This window comes from Sorex araneus, chromosome 2, assembly GCF_027595985.1.
Source record: "Sorex araneus isolate mSorAra2 chromosome 2, mSorAra2.pri, whole genome shotgun sequence".
NCBI classification, from domain to species: Eukaryota; Metazoa; Chordata; class Mammalia; order Eulipotyphla; family Soricidae; genus Sorex; species Sorex araneus.
The window spans coordinates 230,541,984-230,569,454 of NC_073303.1; the positions used below are offsets into that span (position 1 = coordinate 230,541,984).

The 27,471-nt window shown below is 47.0% G+C and overlaps 1 protein-coding gene and 1 pseudogene across 3 annotated transcripts in view; both read right to left on the bottom strand.

The window, feature by feature from the left end:
• The window catches only part of TLN2 (talin 2), a 412,543-nt gene that overhangs the window by 37,272 nt on the left and 347,800 nt on the right, over window positions 1-27,471 (bottom strand). For all 3 annotated transcript variants that reach the window (XM_055129220.1, XM_004616684.2, XM_055129221.1), the window contains 8 exons: window positions 24,264-24,404; window positions 23,688-23,869; window positions 22,859-22,991; window positions 22,252-22,353; window positions 19,777-19,947; window positions 6,789-6,935; window positions 3,922-4,023; window positions 1,815-1,934 (listed from right to left, as the gene is read on the bottom strand). In XM_055129220.1, the coding sequence (XP_054985195.1) occupies window positions 1,815-1,934; window positions 3,922-4,023; window positions 6,789-6,935; window positions 19,777-19,947; window positions 22,252-22,353; window positions 22,859-22,991; window positions 23,688-23,869; window positions 24,264-24,404 (1,098 nt within the window). The remainder of the gene's footprint in view (window positions 1-1,814; window positions 1,935-3,921; window positions 4,024-6,788; window positions 6,936-19,776; window positions 19,948-22,251; window positions 22,354-22,858; window positions 22,992-23,687; window positions 23,870-24,263; window positions 24,405-27,471) is intronic.
• Window positions 25,073-25,759, bottom strand: LOC105943281 (60S acidic ribosomal protein P0-like; annotated as a pseudogene).

Consider the following 27,471-nt stretch of genomic DNA (forward strand, 5'->3'; position numbering starts at 1 on the left):
TCTTAGCAAGCTGCTGGTAATCTTCTCTCTGACCCTCTTGCCCTAGGTCACCCCTGTTCTTGTGTTTGAAATATAAAGTGCATTTCAACATGTAACAGTGAAAAGGAAAAACCACATGAGGAAAACAAGTGCAGTTCCTGCAAACATGCAGACCAACAAGGGAAGCAAAGCAGTGCACTTCCTTCCTGCCCACTTAGGTGCACTCCTCAATATTTGACTTCGGGTGGCCTGAACTGCAATAAAATCAGCCCCTTTCACTGAGGGTCCCAAGCATGCAGGGGTTCCAAAGGTTTCCTGAGCTCACCTGCACTGGGTTCAGGGAGTCAGGAGGATGAGCACTTCAACTCCTCCCAGACAGCTGCTTGGAGAATATGCTTCCAAGCTTTCTGGAGCTGGAGATCCCAGCCCTTCCTCACAAACAGTGTCTACTGCTCCACCTCCTACACAAACAGGACCCTTCCTTCTTCCTTACTGGGACCTAAGTTTCTTTCCAATTATCTTGAAATTCAAAACTGCATGTTTAATCAAATGCACAATGATTAAAAGGGAAGGGGAGTCAATGTTTTGTTTTCCACGGGACCCTGTATGTGAAATCCACATATGCATAATATGTACCTCACTCCTTTCTCTGACTTGATAGTTACATTGCAGGTTCACCGCAAACAATTATTCATGCTGCAGCTGATCATCTCTCCAAACACAGGCACTGTTAGAAAGCCACTCACCAAAGCTAGAGATATGTATGAATGCCAGTACGCAGCTGCATGCATGCATGGTTATGGCCTAAGTTAGAGTGGTTTGGGCTCTGTTCTTCATTTCTGTTTGCTCAGGCAGCCTTTGTTAAGTCATAATCTTAGTCCTGGCTCCAGGAGGGACTCAACAGCCTGTCATGGTGAGGGCAAGAGAAGCTAGTCCCTAGGGTCCCGGTGGCCTGTTTCATCATGGGAGATTGGGATCAGGGTGGGTTCACCTGACAAGTAGCAGGTGGATCCCCCAGGAGCTTGAGACCCTCATCTAGAGTACACTTCAGGGCGCTTTATTTCAGACTGGGCTCTTTTTCCCTTTAAGGAGCCCCATGGTATCTGGAGACTGACCCAGTCTGTGTGTTGGTACCAATTTGGGTGTGACAGAGACCCTGCATTTGCAGTTGAGAGAGCATTGCCCTTCCCAGAGGGATGGAGACAGGAGCACCTGGCAAGCAGTGATCACAGCTAGACCTGAGCTGTCTGGCTCCCCTGAGTGTGGGCATTCAGCACTACTGCCCCGGGAAGCTGAGGGAAGGCAGGAAGCAGCCAGGACTGCCTGCGGCCCCTGGAGGGTATGGGTCAGTTTTGGGAAAGCCGCCATCAGTAGCAGGGCAGGCTTTGTCTCACACAAGCAGATCCAAAATAAAAGCACGCACAAAGCTGCCCTCCCTGGAGAGAGCCGCAGCTCAACTCCTACCTGTCTCTTGTGGCGCTTCTGCAAACCCTTGAAAAACAGAGATGGAATTGAGGGGTGCTGAGAGAGAAGAGGGTGCAGGAGCGAGACAGCACTGGGGGCCCTGCCCTGTGCACTGGGAAGTAGTGGGGACCTCAAGCCTACAGAGCATGGCAGATGAGGCCCATCTCGCAGCCCCACCCCTGCAGCCCCAGGTCTCTGAGGTGGCCATAGAAAGGATAGCCTGGGGCTAAGCACACCGCAGGCACCAGCCTGGCAGGGCTATGGGTCTGGGTGCGTCCACAGCAGCCTGAGCTACGGGAGCCCCCCCCCCCCAGTGGGTGCCAGGGTGTGGAGCTTCAGAAAAGGGGCTTTGGGTGGCTTAGGTGGCAGACCTCCTCTGGCTCCGCCGTGGCCGCTGCCAGGTGGCCCTGCAGAGCCAGGTGCCCATAGTCACTGGTGACTTGTGAGGCCAGTCCTCCCAACTCCTCCGGGTTAGTGACCGACTTAGTCATCTGGAAAAAGAAAACAAGCAAGACACACATACATATAGAGAAAAGCATGAGAACCGCGTGGAGACCACCGGAAGCCGGGGATCTTGGTCACTCGCAAGCTGGACTTGCATTGCACATGGGGTAGGGACCAAGTCAAGTCCATGCAGGGTCACGGACACAGAGCATTGCTGGTCGCAGGTCCCAGCCGGGCCCGGGGACATGCTGGGTGCAGACGTGCAGCAGGGAGCTGGCTGTGGGAGCGCAGAGCCCAGGCTGTTTTGTACTGTGGTCACTCAGGGATGCCCCTTCAAGAACCCAAGCCTGGTTTCTATAAGAAGAGCCTGCGGGGGAGAACCTGAGGACAGGATTTCTCGGTACTTCCTGCCTGAGTGGCATCACCAATGGTGTGGGAGGGAGAAACTCAGAGCATATGGCTCCCCGCAAATCTGTGCCCCAAACAAGGTTTCAGCCACGAATTTAGGTCCTAGTCTACAACTGTCGAAAAGGTCAGATCGGAGGGCTTGAAGATGGAGCTGGAATATCCTTGCTGTTTCACAGGAGCAATTCCTGTGGCAACCACTTTGTCCACATGCTGCTACCCCGTGGACTGTCCTGGCAACAGTAGTTTTGAGAACAGTCACTCTGACTTGCCCCACATCCTCTCTGCCACTGGATGGAGCTCATCTCTCTCATTGTGTGGCACTAGAAAAGCTGCATTTGAAAGAACTTCTAGGAAGGCCCCAAAGGGGCTCCCACCGCAGTGCCCGTGTGGCTGCCCTGAGGGAGGTCTGGTCACCAGGGAACTGGGCGGCTCAGCTCTAAGGCTCAGCAGAGGGTCCCAGGGCAAGGCTGTACCCAGAGCTACTAAATTTTGAAGGAGCACACTGACCTGCCAGAGTGAGGGGGTCTGGCTGGCTCAAGAGCGACCATAGCCCCACAAGGTCGTTCTCTGAGACGTGAACCCCAGAGCCTACACAGCCCTGCTGAGAACCAGGCTGGGAGCTAGTCCAGAGCACCAGAGGCTACTCAGGACACTTCCTTGAGCTCCTGGTTCAGAAGATGTGCCCCAGGTGCTGCCTGAGTCAGCCTCTGGCCCATTCCTGTGTGCCTGCAGTCGCTCTCTGCAGGGGTGGGCTCACCCCACCTGCCTTCCCAGTCCCAACCCTGAGAGACGCTGGCACACTTGGCACCCCCAGTTTCTAGGAAGGAGCAGCCATGCAGGAGGCGTGTGAGAGGCCAACACTCAGCTTCTAATGGACACACACCAGGATGACAGAGTGCTGGCTGGAGGCAGCCAGGCTGCTGCTGGAACCCCTTCAGGGTTCCACTCAGCCTGGGAGTCTGGGAGAAGCATCTTTCAGAACTATGCCCTGATCTCTGAGGGCTTCCAAAGTTGGGAGGAGCTTTCCTACTCTGCACTTCCAACAGTTCTTGGAGGGTACCATTTGTGCCATTCTATAGGACTTTTCTCCATCGACTCATGGAGAGAGCATGCATGGTCTCTCAAAGCCCCTTGGAGCTGAAAAGTCACACAGAACTGGGCTGAATACATCATATTCAGGGCAATGCAAACTTCCCTGAGGCCCATGCCATCTGCTCCTTAATCATCACATTCCTTCATTCCATCTGAACTATCTAAGTGTCACAAATCCACAATTCTCTGTTCAGTTCCAGTGCCCATCACTTTAATCTCTGAAAACACCCAAAGACCTTTGAGAGAAGAAGGGGCCATTTTCCCTTCTTAAACCCAACTTCCTTTCCATTTTCTCCTTGCCTCTCATCTGCTCCTTCCTCCTCTCCCCTGTCATGCCTTCTGTCCTCTCCCGCAGCTATCCTGTGAGATGAGGCCCAGGAAGATGGGCTCTGGGGGCACCAGAGACAGACGACAGGAGCTGGACCTGGGGGATCTGGGGGCAAGCCCAGGTGTCCCTCCCACACAGACCCCCAGATGACACCTGGTGGGCAGAAGGATAACCACAGTGGGCAGGGCAGCATTTTCTCTTCTTACCATTTCCTGAGCTGTTACCGCAATGGCTTTGGAGTATTTAACTACAGTTGTCTGATAGTCAACGAAGGTGCCCTTTGGTTCTGGAGGAGTGCCTTCATCCAGCTAGAGTGGAGGAAAAAAACCCAGAAGTTAGACAATGTCTGTGATGGATGATATCTATTCATCCATAGTCCCAAAACTCAGAAAAAATAGAGGTCCTCAGTTAATCCTGGGTCCAGGGGCAATGTGACCCCAAATTCTGCAGTGAGGTCTTCAACAGAGATGGGCATATGGCATATAGGTGCATAGGGAAGGGGAGATCCCTCCGTTGCCTGAGGAGTGAGTAACTAGGATATATGTTCTGGCAAAGTCATCTCCATGCAGAAAAGACTCAGGAGAGGTTTCGAAGATGGAAGGGTGTCTGGGCATATGGAGGGTGAGACGGAGCCCAGGCATGTTTACGGGGCATGGAAAGGCAGGAGGGAGGCATGAAGGAGGCAGAACCTCTACCAGAAAGGGTTTCCAAAGGAACTGTGTGGCCGACAGATATGTGTGCACTGCTCAAGATCTAAGTTGGGAGAAGAGCTCAAAGCATAAGGAACAAGCCATTGCAAACAAGAATCCAGAGAAGGGCGGGATATGTGTGGGGTGGAACAGTTGGAACGAGGGGGAAGGTGGCTATATTCCCTGAAAAACGGTGTGCACAGTGCTCAGAAGACATGGAGCTGAGACTGAGTTCCAGGGCTTGTGAAGGGGCCTCCAACCATTTCCTAAAGTGAGTCTCAGTCCCTGGAAATGTGTGTCTATCAAAGGTTATGGAAAAGATCCAGACCCTCTCTGATCAAGAGCCGCATGAAGGAAGAAGAGATGATGGTTGGTGGTAATGGAGATGAAAAGATAATGATGACATTGTCAGTGATGATTATCCTTCATTTCCAGTCATCAGTACTGTCCCATTGACCACTGATCAATGAGCAGGGGAAGAGAGAGCCAATGGGTGGGAGGGGGTGGTTGGGCTGTAGGAATGAAGCTGCAGCTGACTCCAGAGAAAGATGGCAATGGTGGGATGACAACAGTATATTGAAGAGATCTCTCTGCCAGCCCAGCCAGAGGAGGACGGGACCCAGGGCCCAGGGGATCTCAAGAAATGGTTCCATGGAGAATGACAGCCCGTGTCTTATGAAGCAGCAGCTGAGAGGGAGTGGAAGGAGGGTAGCACTTGACCTATGCCTATGTGCCTTCCAGAACATGTCATGGCCCCCTGAATTGATGCCACTACCAGTAGATGTGTCTCAGGTTCCTCCCTCCAGGGAGACCAAGTCTGCTGTGGGGGTGCATCTCACCCTGTGGGGCCTGGCAGCCAGACAAATGGAGCCAGGGTGGTTTGCTCAGTGTAGACTGGCTGGATAGCTAAGTGAGGGGAGATGAACTGAGATTTCTCAGGGACTCTGTCACAACTGTGAACTGTCACTCTGTTGGCACTAAAGGGCAGCTGACAACATGCAGGAAAATTGTCACCAGAAAGCTGATGCATCCATCTGAACCCCCCATTTCCCTCACCTTCTGGAGCCGAGGGACCGCCTCCAGGAGCTCCCCCGAGAGAAGACTCAATATGCCAAGACTTAAAGTCATATCAGACTTTGGGAACCCTCATGGTTTCTGTCAGCCACTACCCACATGGATTATAAGGTAACCCCAAAAGGAGAGTGATGACTTAACAAAATATCTGGAAATGCTGGATCTGTACTGCTTTGCCACTTTAGGGCTAAAAGTTCATCCCAGGTGATGGGCAGACTGAAGGGACCAGAAGGTATAATGGGGAAGCGGGATTGTGAGGCATGCCAAGTATCACAGTGGACAGAATAAGCATGAGGGCAGCAAGGAGAGCCCAAGTATATATTCTACAGAAGAGCCAAGGAAAATCCATCTTTGTTCCTGGCCTCGGTGGCTCTCAGGCAACACCAGACGGGTCTCCAGGTCTTCCAAAAGACTCAAGTTTGTCTTGAATGGAGAGGGCACCTGTCGCATGGTGGATGTCACAGTTCCAGAGTTGCTTTCCTCAGCTCAGGCACAAAGCTCAGAGGCTCTCAAAGATGCCAGGTGCCTGGTCTCCACACAGGGGGAAGCTTCCACAGTGACAGCTCCTCACAGGCCCAGCTTGGGGCATGAGTCTGGAGAGGGGTGAGGCCTAGGGCCATCTTCTGCATCTGGGCTTCTAAAAGCTCATGCCAGCCGGATGCACACACTTCTGCAGTGACTTCTGCGACTGGTCGGCTCTCAGCATGGGGAGGCCATGAAACATAGACCATAGCTCCGGCCTCCTAAGCTCCACGGTCTCGCTGTTCCTACCTAATTGGGTAGGGGCTGTTTCCAACAGTCACAGGGACAATTCCAAAGGCTAGCCCTGCAGAAGCAGTTCCTCACTTTGTTTGGGAGTTTTTTACCTACAGCCACTCTAGGAGGTAAAGAGCTAAATGAAAAATTATTTCCATCTTATAAGTGAGAGAACACTAGATCTGCATTTCACCTCTGTGAGAAATTGAAGGGTATATAAGGTTTCTACAGGTAATGAGTGGAGAATAAATAAAGACTGGGCATTTATCAGGGCACCTGTCCTTTAGCTGGGACCTGCAAAGCAAGAGAGGGCCAGGAAGACTGCTGTGAGGCAGAGCCAGGCCTTGCACGTGTGAGGCTCTGGGGTGGGTGCTCCAAGGAAAGCAAGGTAGAAACCCCAAAAAAGGTACCAGGACTAAGTAGAGGGGAAAATGGAAACTGGGGAGGGGAAGAAGGGAAAGTGGGCGGGAATGGGGAAGGGAGGGAAAGTGGGCCTGGACAGGGCAAGGGTGGAAGAAGTAAGTGGGGACAAGTGAGGGTCGGGCCATACCCACCTTGCTCATGGCCTCTGCAATGGCGTCCACCATGCCGCCCACTAGCCCCACCTCACTGGCAGCTTCATTTAGTGTTTCCATGATGTCATCTACGGCTTCCTTCATGAGCTGGGCAGCCTCGGTGATGGCGTCATGGGTGTGCTGGGCCTGGGGAGACAGACAGCAACAGGGCTCCTGTGGGGGAGGCACAGACAGTGACAGGCCACCACGGGGGGCAGAGAGTGATAGAGATCCAGAGCATGAGGGGGTGTGGGGCCTCTTTGAAAGGCACAGACCACCCCGTGCTGCCATCCCTAGCCACCTCTCCTTTCTTGGTCCCTTTATTGCTTTGAAAAATAAGGAAACACCAGACAGGCAAAGAGAAAAGTAAAAAAATATTCCTTTCGCCACCATAATATACAACACAACTGCACCATAAAAACAAACATGAGACCCTGAGATGGAGCAGAGGAGACAGGCACGTGGCCAGCAGAGTCTTGCCTTGCATATGTGAGGTTCAGGCCCCACCCAGTGCCACAAGAGCCCCAAATCAGAAATGGTAGGCAGCAGGAATGTGGGCACTTTGGGGGTCATGTGGTAATTGTACCCCTTAAAACTCAGAAACACCCACATTCTCAGAAGCCAAAGCTATTGCACAAATCTTTAGAAACAAAATCCCCAAAGAAGGAAAGATGCTGAAGAGCAACAACAAATAAAACTGCAACATCAGCATCTGTCATGTGACACTGTCCCCACATTCAGAGGGCCTGTCTCAGATCCTCCATGAATTGAATGATGGTCCTCATCAAAGAAACTTGGAGGAAGGGATGATCAGCAAGGAGCTCACAACCAGCCCCTGTCAGAAATGAGATGGGACTCAGAGCTGTGGTGATACAGAGACACCACAGGAGCTGGTGTCTGGCAAATCCATTGTTTGGCAAATCCCATCACCTCTGGGCTGTATGGGGGCTAGGGGATGGGCACAGCTGATACTCGTAGCCCCCTTTGGGAAGCCTTCGGAGACTGTGACTCTTCAGGAGTGTCAAACCCAGAGCAGGTGGTGGAAAAAAGACTTGAAGGCTGAAACCACGGGTTTGCGCCCTAAAAGTTATCCCAAGTGGAGAAAGGACCATGGTCACTGGAACAGGGAGACATGGGGTGCAGGTCTGATCCCTCTAGGAAGCAGCCACTTGGCCCTGGGATGCTTCCTGACCCTGGAAAAAAAGTCTGAAAACAAATGAGCAGGAAACACCAGGGAACTACGGGATGAGTTCAGAAGCAATATAAGGGTGGTCAGAGTCCTTAAAGGCAAACAAAATGAAAAACCAACAGTCAAAGGAAGTCTCAGTAAGACTTTCCCAGAGTTAAGGACTACAGGCAACCAAATACAAGGGATCTGAGGGGCAAGAGAAAGTAGGCCCAAATAGAAAAACTCCAAGACCCATTGTTCTCAGAATGACAAAAGCCAAAGACAGAGTACTGAAAGTAGCAAGATTAAATATAGAATTTACATGCAAAGGATTCACAGCAAATCTATCAAATGAGATGCTAAAAGCCAGAAGTGAATGGAGGGATATAGTACAAAAACAGAATGAAATGAATATATCACCAAGAGTCCTCTATCCAGCTAGAATATCATTTAGATTTGAAGGAATGACACAGCACTGTAGGGGTGGGCAACAACTTAGACAATTCATAGCCTTGAAATCAGTTTGCAGGGAACATTAAAGGAGAGTCTTTAAAAAAAAGGCAAAGCAAAACTCAGCACTTGCCACTGAGTTTATCGCTCACTCACGGAGCTTACAGCTGCCCTCTACTAGATTAGGAAAGGTTTGTTTACTCCTAGTTTGCTAAAGGATTTTTTTACGTTTTTAATAACAAATTAATATTCATTTATATTGACTGTTTTATGTCTGATCAGTTATTTTATATCCATATTATTGTAATCCTTTACATGATAATGCAGATACTTAGGCAGTATCTATAATACAATATTTTCTATCACAAAGTCAACTTCCCTTGCCTATGATAAAACACACTTTTTATCTTTAATAGATCTATTCAGATTTTCCCTTAAAAATTTAAAAAAATTTCTTAATTATCCTCACTAAAATTTAAATTTGTTGGACTTACCTATTTCATGTAAATATTAAAATGTTTTAGTACAGACTTATTCATATTGTTTTTTAATGTATATACATATAAAAAGAAAGCTATACAATAAAAATTTGTATGAAATTATCCTATAATTTTGTGGAATTTCAGTAGTTTAGTTCTGTCTATATGTGTGTATTTAAAAGAATTATCTAATTATCTAATATGTGAGATAACAAAACAAAATATAGTGGGGCTGGAGAAATAGTACAGCGGGTAGGGTGCTTGTCTTGACATGGCCAAACAAGAGTTCAATTCCTGGCACCCCACGTAACCCCGACTAGGAGTGATCCCTGAGTCCAGAGCCAGAAGAAAGCCCTGAATACCTCTAGGTATAATACCCCCTTCCCATACCCATCTACACCTTCCCTTGCCACCCCCCAACTTATACACACAAGAAAGAAACATAGTAAGGGAGCAACAGATAGTCAAAGTCATCAGAACTGGAGATTTTATCTATAGAACTGAGCTTACATGGGAGCGAGGGTGTCTGGGAGGGGCCCTCGAGACACTGGAGGGGAACGACCTCTCTGGTGATGGATGTGGTATTGGAATGATGTGTACATGAATATGTAACTGTGTTATAAATTCTGGCACATCAATAAAATTGGTTAAACATATACCCACATATATACTTACTCATTCACATACATAGTCACTCGCATAATTATACTCATACACTTTCATATGCACACATACACAGTCACATACTCATAGTCACTTATAATTACATACACATACATACACACTAACACAGTCACACTCACACATATACACACACTAATAAACGCAAAGATATCGGAAATACATTTGCTCACAGCCATATTCACACAGTATTACCGTCACAATAACATAAACTCATACACATTCACACAAACTCACAACCAAACTCACAACTAGACATTAAAATACAGCTACTCACACACACATTCACACACCCACATAAACTCAATCATGTCATGCTCATATACAGTCATGCTCAAACATCAATCGTTACACATACACTCTCACGCATATAATCACCTCATGAACATAGGTAATCACACATAGACACACACAGACACACAGAGAGACAGACGAGAGACAGACAGATATATAGACAGACAGACAGACAGACACACACACACACACCCTTGTTCTTGCTGTTCCAGTAATGAATGCCTTCCCTTCTGCTCATCCTGAGGAATTCTCTCGAAAATCTACTCTCCTTCTTTGCATATCCTCCTTTTTCAGACCCTAATTGGGTCAGTCTTCATCCATCTCCTGCAGTGACCCAGGCCTCTCCGGGTCTGCTCCCTCTGATTTCAATGCAAACCTCATATCTATACCTTAGTCTGGTCCACATCTCGAACACCTGCGTCTGAGCAGCTGGGGATCAGAAACAGACTCAAAACAGCAGGCTCTCAAAGTAGGACTGCAGCCTTGGCCCACAGAAAGGCAGGCAGGGGCTGCAGATAGTGGGCCCTGCTGTGAGCTCATTATTTTGGATCAGGGAGGGGCCCCTCATTACTGGGTTTCACTGCACAACCCAGGAGGAAAATCAGAGTCAGGCCTTGTTAGGGCATTTGTCTGAGGTTGGCTTCCAAGGGAGTGCTTCCACCACAAAGCCCAGCAGAGCAGGCTCAGACATCAAAGATGGAAGAAGACTCTGGGCTCAGCCTCCGGAGAGGGAAGAGAAAAGGGGGTAGGGTGTAGCTGCAAGCTGAACCCACAGGAAGACTTGTTTCCCAAGGACACTGCAGGAGGAAGCTGGGGATAAGAAGGGCTCAGGAGAGCAGGGGAACAAGTGAGAGAAGGCTGGGTGCGGTGCGGTGTTTGTGATCCTGATTCACCAGCACAGGCTGTGTCTGGGGAAGCTGCTCGATTTTTCCTTTCGAACATGTACATGTCTGGAACATGATCTCATTTCATCTCCATAACCTGCAGAGGCGATCGTTACTAAGCCCATCACTGAGATGATGAAACGCAGAAACCACCCCATTGGCCGGGGAGAGCTACCTCTAGAATCCAATTTTGTCAGACCACAGACCACAGTTTTGGGGATTTTTTTTTAACCATACCGAAGTCATTTATGATCATGTGCCCCCATATCTACAAGTGGTGACATATGAGATGAAACATGAGCACACACACATTTGTGCACACAGATGACCTAATGCAGCAAACCCCACCTAGCACCCAGTGACTTACTCTTCCACTAAGCAAAGCAGGTTTCCCCGGGAAGGGCCGAGAATTGCATCAAGGGTACCTGCGGTGACAGTCTGGCTGGGCAGAGACGGGCTGGGAGTGCCAGCAAAGGGACAAACACACACAGTGCTCTGTTCTTTGTCCATCACACATCCCAGTTTTCCATCCAGGGCTTCAGGACATTCAGGGAAAATGATTCCCACTGTCTCCAGCCTTTGGCCCCAGTGGAGGATGTCAGGATAAGACCCTGTGCTGACTACAAAGGCTGCCAATCAAGATTCCTGAGTGTAAGAGTAAGGGCTTCAGAACTTGCAGTCCAAGTGATTGTGTGATTTAAAAATAGAAAAAATCCACACCAGCCAGACTCTGAGTTATTCTGCTGGGAGTGAGACCCCTGGTGAGGGATAGAGACGGGGGAGGCCAGCTGCCTGAGAACACAGACACCAGGCTGGGCTGGTTGCTCAGCTTAGGTGCCCAGGGGACTGGCCCAATGTGAAGGCGACTAACACGGATGAACCACAGTCAGGAATGTTCTTGTCCCCCTACCCACTCCATCAGCATACAAACTCGTCTCCAAAAAACTCAGAGTTACTGGAAGGAAGAATGCTATTTTTAGCTTGCCCAGAATTAGGTTCTTAATAATTTCCTGCCACATGATTGAAATATTGATGATAGGGAGTGAAAGTGGAAGCCATGATTCCAGTAGCAGCCAGACGCTGTCTCAAGTCGGGTAGGTGGTATCATCTGCACAATGAAGACCCTGCTTGGTTGTTCCTGGGTGAGGCAGAACCTACTTCAACTGCCTCCACCCAGCCAAATGTCCACTCTTGCCACCACCTTCTCTGGTCCTCTCAGGGGCAGCTCCATTCCTGACTCCACATTCCCTAACCAGAGATTTCAGACCAGTTGCCCAAGGCCATGGCCTTCATATGGTACCTTTTTGCCTCAGGGAGCTTTAATGAAGATTAATAAGATGATACCATGTGGCAGGAGAGTGGCAACCAGCGCTCAGCAATGTCAACTGTCCCTCATGTTGACTCTTGATCCAGAGTCTTCTTGGCTATACTAGGAGCTCATTGTGGGGACTGGAGAGATAGCACAGGGGGTAAGGTGCTTGCCTTGTACATGGTCGACCCAAGTTCCATCCCCAGGACCACATATGGTTCCCTGGGCAGAGTGATCTCTCGGCACAGAATTGGGAGTAAGTTCTGAATTTCACTGGTTGTGGTCTCAAAACATCATGCAAAAGTTGTGAGAGCCCAACTTCCTTCTGCCCCCATCCAGGGGCATGAAACAAACTTTGGCTCCATGAATCTGTGCAATCTTGAATTCCCTCCCCTCACCAGGATGCTGCAATGCACTTGGTTCCATCCCACTTCACTCACTCATCACCCAGCTGGAAATCCACTATACACTCAGCCTACTCCCACATCTTCCCACCATCAAAGCATGGGAACTCAGCACACTAGTTGGGGGGCACAGAGGGCCCAGATCCCACCAAACATGTGTCCAGAGCATCACTCCAAGAATATTTTCTAGACATAAATACCAACCCAGCTCAGCATAGGTTAATAAGCAACAAGGACAATGGGAAAACAGGAGTACTTAGAGATGTTACAGAGGGTAACAAAAGTCCAGAAGGGTCTCCAAAGACATCAGACCATTATAATAGGGACGGCAAAGCCTTTAGGACAGCTATCATATTGATATTCAGTCATCTGAAAATGACATTTGAACAAAGAATCAATAAACTTGAAAAGAGACTGATTGGGGGGGGAATGAAGGAAGTTGTTCAAATGAAGTAAAACCACTAAGCAATAGAGTAGGAAGCAGCCTGGATAAAGCTGAAAAACAAAAGCATGCACTCCACGATACAGTGAACAATTCTAGGTCCTGGGGATGGAACTTGGGTTGACCATGTACAAGGCAAGCACCTTACCCCCTGTGCTATCTCTCCAGAACAAAGAAGAGGAACTTAAAAAAAGAATGAGAAAACATGAAGAGAATATAAGAAATATTATTAATGATACCAAGAGGAACGACTTCAGAACAATAGAAATTCCAGAAGTAAAAGAAAGAGAAAACAAAATCCAGCCTAAGAAATTATTTGTGAAAATTTACCCAACCTAAAGAGGGAGACAAGAGCACAGATCCAAGAGGTCCAAGAATGCAAAAGTAAATCCAAACAAAAAAATACCAAGATATTTTATGATCAATATGGCAAGAAGCAGACACAAAGACAGACTGCTTACAGCCACCGAGGGAAGCAAAAACCGCACACACAAGGGGGAAAGTATTAGATTTATGGTCAATTTCTTCATGAATCTCTATAAGCAAGAAAAGGATAGAATAGCATATACAAAGCATTGAATGAAAAGAACGTCCAACCAAGAATCCACTGTCCAGCAAGGTGGTATCTCAGAGTGGAAGGAGTAATAAAAACTTTCTCAGGCAAAGAACAGCTCAAGATATATTTGGTATTGCCTCTCCTTACACACAAACACACACATATTTTAAAGTATATTTTCAAAATTGATATACACTTGACAAGTAACACTGTCCAAGGTATATATTTCATTTGATACACTTATGTATTGCAATGTGACTAGTACAGTATTGTTACCTAACACTCCTACCACTTCACATACATAATTTGCCTAAATGTATAGAATGTAGTTCAGGTTCACAGCAATCTGCATAATAAATTGGTAAATATGTTCTGACTACCAGCTCCATGACTGGTCTGGGACTACTAATCAGGTCTAATACCGCTCTGAGTGGAGAAACAATGAAGGATAATGCTCACTCACTTGGTTTGCTGAAGGTTTGTAAGAGTTTCAAGGTTTTTAGTTCAGTGTATGATACTCAGTTTGAATATTCATCTCAAATAAAGAATTCATCAGACAGCACTAGGGAGTTTAGTATGGAAGAGGGAAAGCTGTTGGCAGAGGTTCTAATGAGGTTAGTGATAAAACCTGAAATGTGTCAGCTTTACTAATAAATGTTTTACATGATCAGCTAATTTACTTTTCACAGTGGCCCCATGCTTTTGGTTATTTTTTAAAAATAATTTTGTTATTTTATTTTTAGGGCCTTCCCATTTCTAGGATAACATTGGGTTTGTCCTTTCAGCCGTGCTGCAGGGAATTTAGTTTACCTTAAAGCAATGTCCTTTCTGTATGGACACAGGAAGACAGTTAATATTATGCTTTGTAACTTGGGAGTTGATTGACAACAATAATATTTACTTCTGGGCATCTGCTTTCTCAACTCAGTTGCCCTTAGTTCCTAGCACCCCAAACGCAGGGTCTCGACGAGGGACAGAATGGACCCAGGGCAAGCTGTGAGCTACCCTGGCATCGAAATGGGCTAGGCCAAAGTGCCAAAATACTCAACTATAAGTTGAGAGTATGGTCATAGACAAATGCTGTCATGATCCAAAAGTAATGATGAGACTAGGTCCCTGACAGGGTTAGGAAGACTAACCTGGCCTGAGGACTGTGGTTTGGAATATATAGTGAGATGTCCTCAGGAAGGACCAAACTTTAAGTCTGATATATCTCTTACTGTGCTCATACAGAATGACATTGCTAGAAATATTAGAAGTAAATTTACTATAACTATTAAGTGGATTACTAGCTGAGGAAAGAAGAAAGAGACACACTGTGGATGGGATGTGTCTGGATGAGATCCGCCCTTAAGTGGATCTCCTAGTAATCCAGAGTAATCTCTTTAGATGAGATTTTATCCTTGAGTTAATCTCCTAGAGGAGTGGCCTTACTTCTCTTTGTTGATTTGTTAATGTTAAACCCACCTTTATATCACCACCTTATGTGATTGCTATATAAACTAAGACTGTAAGAGCAGAGGGGTCAGAGTCAGAAGTGAGAGTGAGTGAAGCTCCAAAGAGAGATGCAGAAGGGCGCCAGAGAGAGAAGCAGAAGGGCTCTGGAGAGAGAGATCGGAAGAGAGATCCTGGAGAGAGATCGGTAGAGAGATTCGGTAGAGAGATCTGGTAGAGAGATCCAGTAGAGAGATCAGTAGAGAGATCCAGAAAAGAGGTCAGTAGAGAGATCAGTAGAGACCAGAGGAGACCAGAGTAGAGATGACAGAGACAGAGACAGAGTCAGAGATAGAGAGAACAGACAGAAGAGAGCACAGCGGCACACACAGAAGCAGAGTACAAAAGAGGAGCCATCCTGATCCAGTCCATACATAGTGGCTCCAGAATACTGAACTCAAGTGGTGAGAGAGCGAGAGAGAGAGAGAGAGAGAGAGAGAGAGAGAGAGAGAGAGAGAGAGAGAGAGAGAGAGCGAGAGCGAGAGAGAGAGAGAGAGAGAGAGAGAGAGAGAGAGAGAGAGAGAGAGAGAGAGAGAGAGAGAGAGAGAGCGCCATCTGAGAGCCTGCAAACACACATCGCCCTTCTGGTGAGTGCGTGTTTGTATTTTTCACACCCATTCAGTGAGTTTTGGGGCCACACCCCACAATACTTAGGTAAGTTGGTAGGATAGTTCAATGCTAAAGCCTAAGGATGTGGTGCCAATGTTTGGGGGACCAGGGGCACTCCTGATAGTGCTTGAGTTTGGTTTGGTGGCCACTAGATCCATAGTGGGTGGTTCTCAGAGAACTATGGTGTGTCAAGGATCAAACACAGGGCCTCACACATGCAAATAATATGCTGGACAACTTAGCCCACATCACCAGTACCTCAAAAGATATATTTTTTAAAGATATATTTGTAATCTAATCTAGCTCTAGCAAGGACACTGGAAGGCCACAGAGTAAAGGAAAGATCAAACAGAAAAAGCAGTCAAACTCTTCAAGCCTTGCACATGACTGACCCAGGTTCAATCCCAGCACCACATACGGCCCCCTAAGTCTTGCCAGGAATGATTCCTGAGCACAGAGACAGGGGTAAGCCCTCAGAACCACTGGGAGTGGCCCTCAAACTAAAACTAATCAATCAGTGAATCAATCATTCACTCAAACAAAAACACAGAGTAATGGGATGGATTAGGAAACAAAATCCAACCTCTTACTGCCTGTAAGAGATGCACTTAGATGCTCAGGATAAACACAGGTGCAGTGTGCGAGGCTAGGAAACAATCACACATGCTAATAGAAGACTAAACAACAGAGATGGTCACACTGGTGTCAGACCAAATAATATTTAATAAAATACTTAAATATAGGAGTGGATATTACGTACTAAGTTAAGGGATCAGTAGATCAAAAAGACTTAACTCTCATCAACATATATGCACATAGTGAAGGGATAACAAATTTTACAAAGCAAATGCTAATAGTCCAGAAGAGCTACAACAATGGCAGCACAATATTTGTGGGAGACTTCAATACACCACTGTCATCATTGGAAATATCGGATGAAACATCAATAAGGAGACATGAGTTCTACATGAGAAACTGGAAGAACTGGGTCTGATCATCATATTCAGGATCTTCCACTAGCCAAAAAACCAAAATGCACATTCTTCTTCAAGGTACATGGGACTATCTCCAGGGAGGTCATGGGCTGGAATACAAACTGAACATCTGCAGAATCATAAGGCTAGAAATCAACAGGTATCTTTTTAGACCACAGAGCCACAAAAGCAGAGATAAATCATAAACTGTTTAGGGAAAACATCCGACATTTGGAACTTGAACAACATTCCATTAAATAACAACTGGACCAAAGAGGAAATCAAAGAACAAATAAAAAGCTTACTTGAAGCAACAAAATGAAAACACAAACTAGAAGAACCTGTAATATACAGCAAAAGTTCACTGCTACACAGGCTCACACCAGGAAAAAGAGAAGCTCAAATCAATGACCTAAACTCACAGCTTGAGAAACTAGAAAACAACAAATGAATCCCAAAGTAAGTAGGATACAGGAAATAATTAAAATTAGAGTGTAAATCAATGATACAACAAAATAATTCAAAGGGTCAATGAAACCAGGATCTGATTCTTTAAAAGAGTAAAACAGATAGACAAACTATTAGCTACACTCATGCAGAACAAAGAAAAAAACCACCCAAATAAATAAGAAGAGAAGAAATGTGCAAAATTACAGAAAAGTACAAAGGAGGCTACAAACAACTCTATTTCATTAAGCTTGAGAATCTAAAAGAAACAGATGAATTCTTAGGATTGCACAGACTCCTAAGTTTGAACAAATAATGAACCAAGAAGAAGTAGAAAACCCAAACAAATCAATCACAAGTAAGGGAATTGAAATAGTAATTGAAAATCTCCCCAAGAACAAATACCCTTGAGTCACTAGTGAGTTCTACTAAACTTTCATGAAAGACAAAGCCCATACTTCTCAAGCTCTTCCTAAATATTAAAAAAAGAAGGAATTCTTCCAAGCAGTTATTATGAAGTTATTAATATCCTAATAACAAAACTGACAGAGATATTAATAAAAATAAAAATTATAGACCAAATCCTTGATAAAACATTGATGCAAAGATCTTCAACAAAATCTTAGAAAACTGAACCCAATAATATACCAAAAATATTTTATAACTAAGATCAAGTGGATTTCATTCATGGATTCAAGAATGTTTCAATGTACACAAATTAATGGATACGAATTGTAATTAATATTGTATGTTAACATGCCAAAAAAAAGGAGATAAAGATCACATAATTCTATCATATGAAGGTCTTTGGCAAGATCAACATCCATTCATGATAAAGAAAAAAAACTCAAAAACCAAAAGGGGAAGACAAAAGGAACATAGCTCAAGATAATAATCCCCACTTACACAAACCCACAGCTCAATGGTGAAAAGCTAAAAGCCTTTCTTCTGAGACCAGACACAAGGCAAGCATATCCATTGTCACCACTCTTAATCAACATAGTTTTGGAAATCCTCACTGCAGCAGTCAGACAAGAAAAAGAAATCAAAGAAATCCAAATTGGAAAAGAAGTTCAATTATCAGTATTTTCAAATGAAATGATAATATACTTACAACCCTGAGCTGGAGCAATAGCACAGTGGGTAGGGTGTTTGCCTTGCATGCTGCTGACCCGGGTTTGATTCCTCCGCCCCTCTCAGAGAGCCCAGCAAGCTACCGAGAGTATTTTGCTTGCATGGCAGAGCCTCGCAAGCTACCCATGGTGTATTTGATATGCCAAAAACAGTAACAACAAGTCTCACAATGGAGGGCCGGAGCGATAGCACAGCGGGTAGGGTGTTTGCCTTGCACGCAGCCGACCTGGGTTCGATCCCCGACCCGGGTTCGATCCCCCAGTGAGAATGCATATGGTCTGGAAATAACCAGTGTTGGTTGGTAAGGACGTGGTGAGAAAGCTACCCTCATTTATTGAGGGTAGGAGGTGGGAATGTTGTCTGTGGAATGCAAAATAAAAATTTCTTGAAAAAGTAAGACTAGAGTTATCATATGGCCCAGTGATACCACTTCTTGACATCTGGCCCCCAAAGAGAAAAACAATAACTTGATAGGATATACACATACTTATGTTCATTATAGCCTTTGTAGGCAAGATATTGAAACAACTCAAATGTTCAACTACAGGTAAATGACTCAAGAAGTTGTGGTATATTTATACAATAGAATATTATTCAGTTGCATGAAAAGATGAAATCATGCAATTTGCTGCTATGTGGCTGGAATTAGAGGGCATCGCTCTGTGTGAAATAAGAAGCAAAGGGATAGTCACAGACTAATCTCCCTCCCATGTGTGATATAAACACACACAGCGTGGTAGCAACAAATGGCCAAAGGCAACAGAGCTGGAGGGTTTGCCTATAGACCTGAGTTTACAGGGTGGAGTGGGGGACTGTGGAAGGGAGGGGCTGTAGGTGAGGGAAGAGGGTACTCTGGTAGTGGGTGTGGTGCTAGAATGATGCATGCATTAACAGTTTCATTAACAGTTTTGTAAACGACAGTACAAAATGTGTAAGGTAAAATGTGTGAGAAAATAAATAAGACACACAAAAAAAGTTCTAAAAATACATGTGAAATATAGATTCTATAGAGTTGGACATTGAACCTGACAGTCTGTCCCCGGGCGAGTCTGCTAGGAAGGGACCCTTCAGATGACATGTGAATTCTGGCCTCCCCTGCAGCTCAGAACTCTGGGATCCCACTGACAACATCACTCCCACAAATATCGCCATAGAGAAAATGCCAGACTGCTTCATCTTGGCCATTTGAAGGGGCTGAGTGACACATTAGAATCTAGAAATGTGAAATACCCCATTTGCAAGTGGTGGGAACTTTCCTGTGATTAATGCTGTGTCCAGGGCAGTGCCAGAGACCATGTGTAACCCTGCACCACATCTTGCTCTGGGCCTGGGAACCAAGACTGGAAACAACTCTCCCTGCAGACCAACAGGGAGATTTTGCAGGGATTAAGCCGTCAGGGAGTGAGGCTTATCCTTGGTATAACCACACTTGGTATAACTTCCTGAAGGACGGCTGCATGCCGAGGCCCGTGCATTCTGCCACAGACTGGATGATTTATGACTCAGCCTTCCTAAGCTCTGCTTCCCACTTTCCTCTTAAAGACCCAAGGCAGCCTGTAGAGACACGGTTTCCAGCTCTGAGTGGGGCCAGTGTTCCACACTGATAACCAGAGAGACGGCCTTCCTGGAAGCCCTCCAGGAGCTCCCAGGACCTGCACTGTACCTTGGGGTTTCCTCCCCCTTCCTTGGCTGCATACAACATCTGCAGGGCCGACTCTGCCAGCGTCTTGGTCTGGTCCAGCACTGTCATCTGTTGCTGGTGGTCCAAGATCTTGGAGGCCACACCCACAGAGGCTAAAATCAAGGGCTCGAAGTAGCTCACCAGCTGGGTCACCTTGGAAGAGACAAAAGTCACCGAGTATCAGACATGTGTATGCATCTCCTCCAGAGCCCTACTGAGGGGGAGCAGGCTGGCAGGGATGTGGACTCGCAGGGAGAAGCAGAGGAGCCTGCTTCACTTGTACTCTGTTCCAGTAACTCCTTCCACCTATAGCGGACCACAGTCCATATGATCCCCAAACATGACGGCCAGGAAGGTATTTTGAAAGAGATCACACTCAGAGTGGATAAGCAGCAGGGCAGCTGAGGTGACGCCCACAGCTGGGCAAAGCAGAGTGGACAGGCAGCTTCTCAGGGCTCCAGTGGGAGTTAGCATTGCCACCTAGAGCTGAGATGAACTTCCTGTGCACAGCAGCCATGGGAGTGAGTGTTTCTCACCTCTCCCACGAGGGGCCTGAATAAGAGGGAGCGAGGTCAACACCGTCAGATGCCTCATTGGCCCCTGATGCTTTCTGGACTGAGTTACTTTTTTTTTTTTTTTTTTTTTTTTGCCTTTTTGGGTCACACCTAGCAATGCTCAGGGGTTACTCCTGGCTCTGCACTCAGGAATTCCTCCTGGCAGTGCTTGGGGAACCATATGAGATGCTAGGGATTGAACTCGGGTTGGCTGTGTGCAAGGCAAGCGCCCTGCCCGCTGTGCTCCCTGAAGTCACTCTTGAGAACACCAGGTGCAAGAAAGACTCTCTGATGTGTTTTTGTGTCTTGGGGAGTGGGTCATATGTCCCCAGGGGAGAGGGTCCCTGTGAGGGATGGCTGACAGGCCTCTCCTGGCTGACAGGCCTGAGCCCAAGGTCAGAGTGACTCCTGCTGCTCTGCTAATCTACTTTGCCTGGTTCAGGCACTCTGCCCCTGCCTCTCTCATCTTTGAAACTTATTGTTTCTTTTTCTGAACAGCATAAACACTGCCCATTCCTTTCACTCCTCTGAATTTCATGTTTTGGTGTCCATTGTTTGCATAAAATAAAATTTGTTTTTCTCCTGTTAATTATTTTGGTGGGAGACTGGCTATACTTGGAAGTGCTCAGGGCTCACTCCTGGCTCTGCGCTCAGGGCTCACTCCTGAAGGTGCAGGGGATCATAAGGGTGCCTGGCATGGAACTGGGGTTAGTCAGTCACATGCAAGGTAAGTGCTTCCCCACTGTTCCATCTCCCTGCACGTCCTATTCTTATAATAAAGAACCTGAACTGTGAAATGAAATTTGCGACTCTTGAGAATTCAGAAAGAGAAACTACAGTCATTTTCTACCTCAAAGACTCTCTTTTTAGAACCAGCAGGATGCTTAGTAGGCCCTGGAGCTGTTCTATAATTTTAAAAGTCTATTGATTTTCTATTGCTGGAGCAATAGCACAGCAGGTAAGGTGTTTGCCTTGCACATGGCTGACTGGGGTTTGATTCCTCCGTCCCTCTTGGAGAGACCGGCAAACTACCAAGAGTATCCCTCCTGCACGCAGAGCCTGGCAAGCTCCCCATGGCATATTCAATATGCCAAACACAGTAACAAGTCTCACAATGGAGACCTTACTGGTGCCCGCTTGAGCAAATCAATGAACTATGGGATGACAGTGCTACAGTGCTACACTACTTTTCTAGCTTCGATGCCACAGAGACCATTTTGGTCCCTGAACTCCTTGCTATGCACATGGATGCTGGTGGCACCACTGATAAATGGGAAGTAACCTCAAAGGTTATTAAAAATCCAATTTCTGGTCTCTTTCTGCTGAGGCACAGGTTCCCTAACTAAACTGACTGTCCTCGAACGCTTTGCAGAATGAAGCTCAAAGGGGCTTAAGGTCCTTCAGCCCTCTTGACACTGAAGGCTGAACTTTCTGTGATTAGGCTACTCCACTGGCGTCACAAAAGAGGGCTCTGGTCTCCTAGAATAAAGTGGATGAATTTGATGTGAAGCCCAACTCCTATGAGAATCCACAGAATGACATCTCTATACACATGCCTGAACAAGGCAGCCAGCTGAGAGCCAGGACAGCAACAGTGTCATGTGGAGATTGCTCCCTCAGCAAAGGCAATGGACGAATGACTTGTGGGCTGGAGAATCTGACCAGAGGGTGAAGCATGTCCCTGCTGCTTGCGTTTCAATTCATAATTAAAACTTGATTTTGAAGCCATAGTTTTTGGGGAAGATGCCAGAAGGAGCACTGGAATCTCCTGTCTGCAGCTGAAGCTAGCATCACACCAGGCATGATTCCTGGCACTACAGGTCTTTGGGAATCACAATAAAATCAACACCCCATCGCAGACGCCCACTGCACACTCCCAGCAGGACACCTGTGTGCACAGTACCTTATGCCCCAGCTGAGCTGCTTCTCCCCGAGCTGCCGTGGCAATGGGGTCGATGAGGTGCCCGATTTCCTGCACCACTGAGGTCAGCTGCTCCTGTAGGGCCTGAGGAAGACAGTGCCGTCAAGTTCCCCCTCCAGCTGTCCACACAGCTGCTTTTCCCCTCTCAACTGCCCATACAGCTGCACCCTCACAGCTGCCCATGCGGCTGCACCCCACAGCTGTCTATGAGCTGCACCCCACAGCTGTCCATGCAGCTGCTTCCCCCTAACATCGCCATGGCTGCTTATGCAGTTGCACCCTATATCAGAGTATGAGATACACCCCCACAGCTGTCCATGCACCCTCACAGCAGTCCACGAAGCTGTACCCCTTTCCATGATCCTAATCTTCCCCCAGTTTCAACTCTCCACACCAGGAGTGCATGTGTTCTTGTACTAAACCACCATTTTCTGTGTAGCATTTGATCAGAGACCCCTATCCTTTCCAGAAACCTCCAAAGTTGGGGGTTTATGTTATGAAATGGTAACCTAAAAATGTTTTTGCCCCAAACTTCTAAAACCTGAGACACTTCCGGAGGCTTCTGAGCCAGCCGCAAAGCTCCACTTACCTCCACTGAGATATCATCCCTCGTGGCCAAGCTCTGGCTGACAGCAGCCAGTGAGGCCTGCTCAATGTCCCTGATGCAGCGGTTGATGCCGTCAATGGAGTAGTCGCATTCCCTCTGTCCAGGGGCCTTGTCCCTGGAAAGCACAGGGCAAGTCAGAGGCAGGCTCCATGGGAATCCCACCACTGGCTCCACCTACCTCTTAGCCAGCCCTGCCTTATTTAAGAAGTGAATCTCTGGCCCCTTGCTTGGCAATGCCTGTAAGTGGCATAGTCTTTGCGATTCTTAAATTAATGTATGTGCCAACCTATTGATTTCTAGTGCAGGCTCTCACAGAGTCAAGAATAGGTGACCTCTCCCATCTCCCTGTGCCCTCCCAGAGGCTAGAGGTCATGCCCACAAACTGCCTCTGGCACCGTATAATAAGCTTATGATCATATGACTCACAAATAAATCTCAAAGAGAAAGAGAGCAACACACCACGGAGATGTCTCCGCACCCCAAAGTCACAACCCAGTTAAACATTTAACTCTAGCTTTATCATCCTACTAAAAATGTTAGAATTCCTAGAGCGTGTGGCTGCATTTGTGGCCATGTGACATCTTATATTCTGCCCCACTGATGTACCAAGACTAGCCTACCACACTTGATGGGTTGTAATATAGAAGGCAACCTATTTACACACACACACACACACACACACACACACACACATACACACACTGGTGATAATAATCTGCCATATCAGTGCTGCGTAAGTTATGGCAGGCACATTCTACCTCTTGCCTTATGCCGATTCTAGCCTCCAGCACTCTATGGAGAAGCAGCTTACCTGATGGATGTGATGAGACTCTTAATAGAGTCAGACACAGTGTGGGAATGTCCTGCCAGCACTGACCAGGTGGGTGGGTCTTTGGGGTTGATGGCAAGGGAGCAAGCTGTGCGGATGAGGTATGAGGAACTCTCCAGCATGGTCTTGGCTGAGATCAGGATTGGTTCTTGTGCCTGGGAGCCCTGAAATGAAGAGCAGAGGGATAAGGACATGGCACAGAGACAGAGAGAAGGAACTGGAAGGACTGATTTGTGCCAGGTCCCTGCCTTTGCCCTTTGGAAGGAAACACAGAGGATCAGGGAGGTTCCCGCTGCATGTTGAAGGTGGGGCCTTAGCTTCAAGTTCATTCTTCAAATATCATTTTTGAATGTAATATTTACCAGGAGTCCCCGAACTTATGCATAGCTGTTTGTTGTCAACATATAAAATTAAAGTGTCAGGTCCAAAGAGTTGTGTAGACATTGAAGTTCATCATCTCTGCCCAGATACGATCACTCACAAGTTGCAGTACCGCTTGCTCAGGGCCACACAAAACAGTCATGGGTCCCAGGGCTGCCTTCTCTGCAAAAATCCTACCTCAGAGCTGATCTGGGCAGGAATGCTGACAAATTCGGGGTTGGAGGCAAATGCTGTCAGGTTGTCCACTGCATCAATCAAGGGAGCTGTGGCCAGACGACACTTGTTGCGGTTGTCTTCAGAGAAATCCCCATCCAGGGCCTGAGGGGAGATGGCACAGAGCATTCAGTTCACTGAGGGGCACCAGTGATGTCTGGGCCCAAGAATTCGCCTCCCAAACTCATGTCTCTGCCTGAGAAGAGAGTAGCACCTTTTGAGTATATAAACAGCAAATAAAACCTGGATTCAAGCAATAGCTGTCAGAAGGCGGAGGGTCCCGGGGACTAACAGGAAGCAGAAAAGACAAACAAGTGGTCCCAGAAAAGCAACCCCCATCCTGGCGTCTCACCCAGAGTCCTGTGGCTGCTCCCAGCAGCTCACACACTCCACCCTGCACCCATCACATCCAGCTTCACTCTGCATAGTCTCATGCCTTCCACACTGCGAACATCATCCAGCAACACCATGGTCTCTCCTCTCCACCTGTGTGGCCCCAATGACTGCTGCAAGTGGGACTTGAATCTCAATCATTTTTATTTGCTTTTGGACTACACCTGCTCAGGAATTATTCCTGGAGGAGCTTGGGGGACCATATGGGATGTAGGGAGATCAAACCCAGGTTGGCTGCGTGCAGAGAAGCTCTCTACCTACTGTACTATTTCTCTAGCTAAACAAACAAACAAAACTTCACTTTTTTAAAAAAATAAAGAATTAATCTTTTATTTCTGTTTTACAAGTGAATCTGGCTTATTTTTGTTGCTTTTTGGTGATTAGTCAGGATCAAATCCCATGTCTTTATTCGTCCTCAGACTCTTCCTTAGTTGGGGTTGAGTAGCAGCAGCAGGAACAGCAGTGGTGGCTGCAGTCAAAGGGGCAGTAGTCCCAAAGGCAAATGGATCAATCAAAAAGACCTTGACCTGCTGTACCCATTGATGATTGAATGAGACAAGGAGGCAACAGTCTGTTGATCGGTAGACAGACACTAGCAACGCTCTGGACTCCTTCCAGGAAGTGAGAGTGAGAGTCTGCTCTGAGATATCCAGAATTTCAGGGTTGTGGACACTGCCACTGTAGAACCTGCTGGATGATCAGCCCAAAGGAGAAGGGGGAGATGCTGAGCATTGAGCATGTCAGCAGCGGGGCTTTGCTGGTGCCCACCTTGTCTCTGATCTTGGTCAGCTGCACATCACTCAGGATTTTAAAGGTGTCCCTGGAGATTTTAGTGGTGTTGCCTAAAGCCTGGAAGAAGAAGGTTTTCTTCTGTATTTTGGGCTGGTACAGTGACCTCACAGGGACAATGGCACTTTGCTGGCCAGCAGCATGTCTCTGATCTCATTAAGGCTCTCCTTGGTGAACACAAAGCCCATGTTTCCCTGGGTAAGCGGCAGCAATTTCCCTAGTGCGAGGCTGTTCTCCGGGTGCCCGAAGACAGCCTTGCACATCCTGGTGTCCACCATCTTGAAATGAGCAGAAGAGAATCCAGTAGGAAAGAATGGGCCAGAAGAGCACCCGGCAATGTGCACTCATCTCACAAACAAAACATCTAGTTACGGGGGTCAGAAAGGAGTACCGCTAGTGTGTTCCCTTTGGGCTAAGGATTAAAGAGGCGAGAGGGTAGAGGGGTGGCACGTAGGACTAAGAGCAGTGGCAGGAAGCAGAGGGGCTGTGTGAGCTGAGCCCCTGTGTTTCTGGAAGTGGTTGTAGCTACCTAAGTGTGCTCAGCTTGGGAAACTCACTGTGATCTTCACAGACAAAATTTATTCATTTCATTTTGGTCAATATTTCTTATGCTTCATGAGTTATTGAGACCAGAGCAAGAACACAATAGCATTGGCTAATCAGTGATGAGGCTCCTCAATGGCCTGGGTGGTGAGAGTCTGGGAAGGTGCTCTGTGCGCCATGTCAGGCTGCCTCACAAAGAACTAATATTTAGATTCAAGGATATCCAAGCCATGGCTCCATACCTCTGAGAGAGCAAGACTTTTAGAAGCAATGACAGTACTGGTGGCCAGCAGACAGCTGTATTTGGGAAGGTAGGTACATTTGCAGAAGAATGTGAATTGCCCTGTTCAATGGCAAAACTTTTTACAAAACGATTTTTATTGAGGTCCCAGGATTGACAGTCTGTTAATCATAATATTTATGTATATATCATTCCAACAGTAGAAGTCTGCTCAGCCAGCCACTTGTGAGCCCACTGTAAGAACTTCTTAAATCAATGAGTGAAGAAACAGCAAGAGGCAGCAGCACATCAGACTCAGTGGGTCTGCATACAGGTATGGCTCTGTCTTCTCAGCAAGGAAAGAGGGCGGGCATGGTGGGTTTAAAGACTTTCTGGAGAATAGTCACATTCCATCTTTCCTGGGAGATTGGGGAAGTGACTCCACATCCATGGTGCTAACCAGCTGCAAACCAGCTTGCCTTTGCTCGCTCAGTGCATTGCTCCCACCAGATCCAGGCTTGCCCACATCACTGGGGATCTTATGCCAACCTTTCTGTGTCTTCCACCCTTCCAGGTGGGAACACCATGGGCCTATTGCCCCTGTCACATCCATACCTCAGCACTGACTGCTGTGTGTGTACTCAGCTAATGCTGGTGTGGCACCTGTCAACTGTTCTTGGGCTGGTCATGGTGATGGTGGTGGATGGACTCCACACTTTCATCTTGGATTGGGAACATCATCGATTGCTGGAGGCAGTGTGGGACATCAGTAAGAGGCAGGGCATGTGCCAGGGTGCTCTGCACAGCAGAATCAGCAAAGCAGCATGCAGAAGGAGTGGAACTTGGGTCATGGCTCCATTGTTGGCTGCCTGCACAATTTCCAATGGGTTGATCTAATATGAACTCATGGAAAGATGCTGATATGTGCCCCAATCTGCTCCTTCCTTCCCTTTCTATTAATCCACAGTCTTCCCTTCCCCTTTCCTACCTTCTACAATCTTCCTGAGCTATTGGGATGCCATGCATCTGACCAAGCCACCAATCCTTGTGGAGCCAAATCATAAGATAATAAGCCACACTAGGGCCCAAGGAATGCTTCCTGATTGTGCATATTCATAAACTACATCCCTTGGATAAATAAAGGGAAAAATTTGTTTTTGTTTTTGTTTTTTTGAACACAGGCTCTAAAATCAGATCAGGCCACCCATCCTTTGTTCATTTATGTCC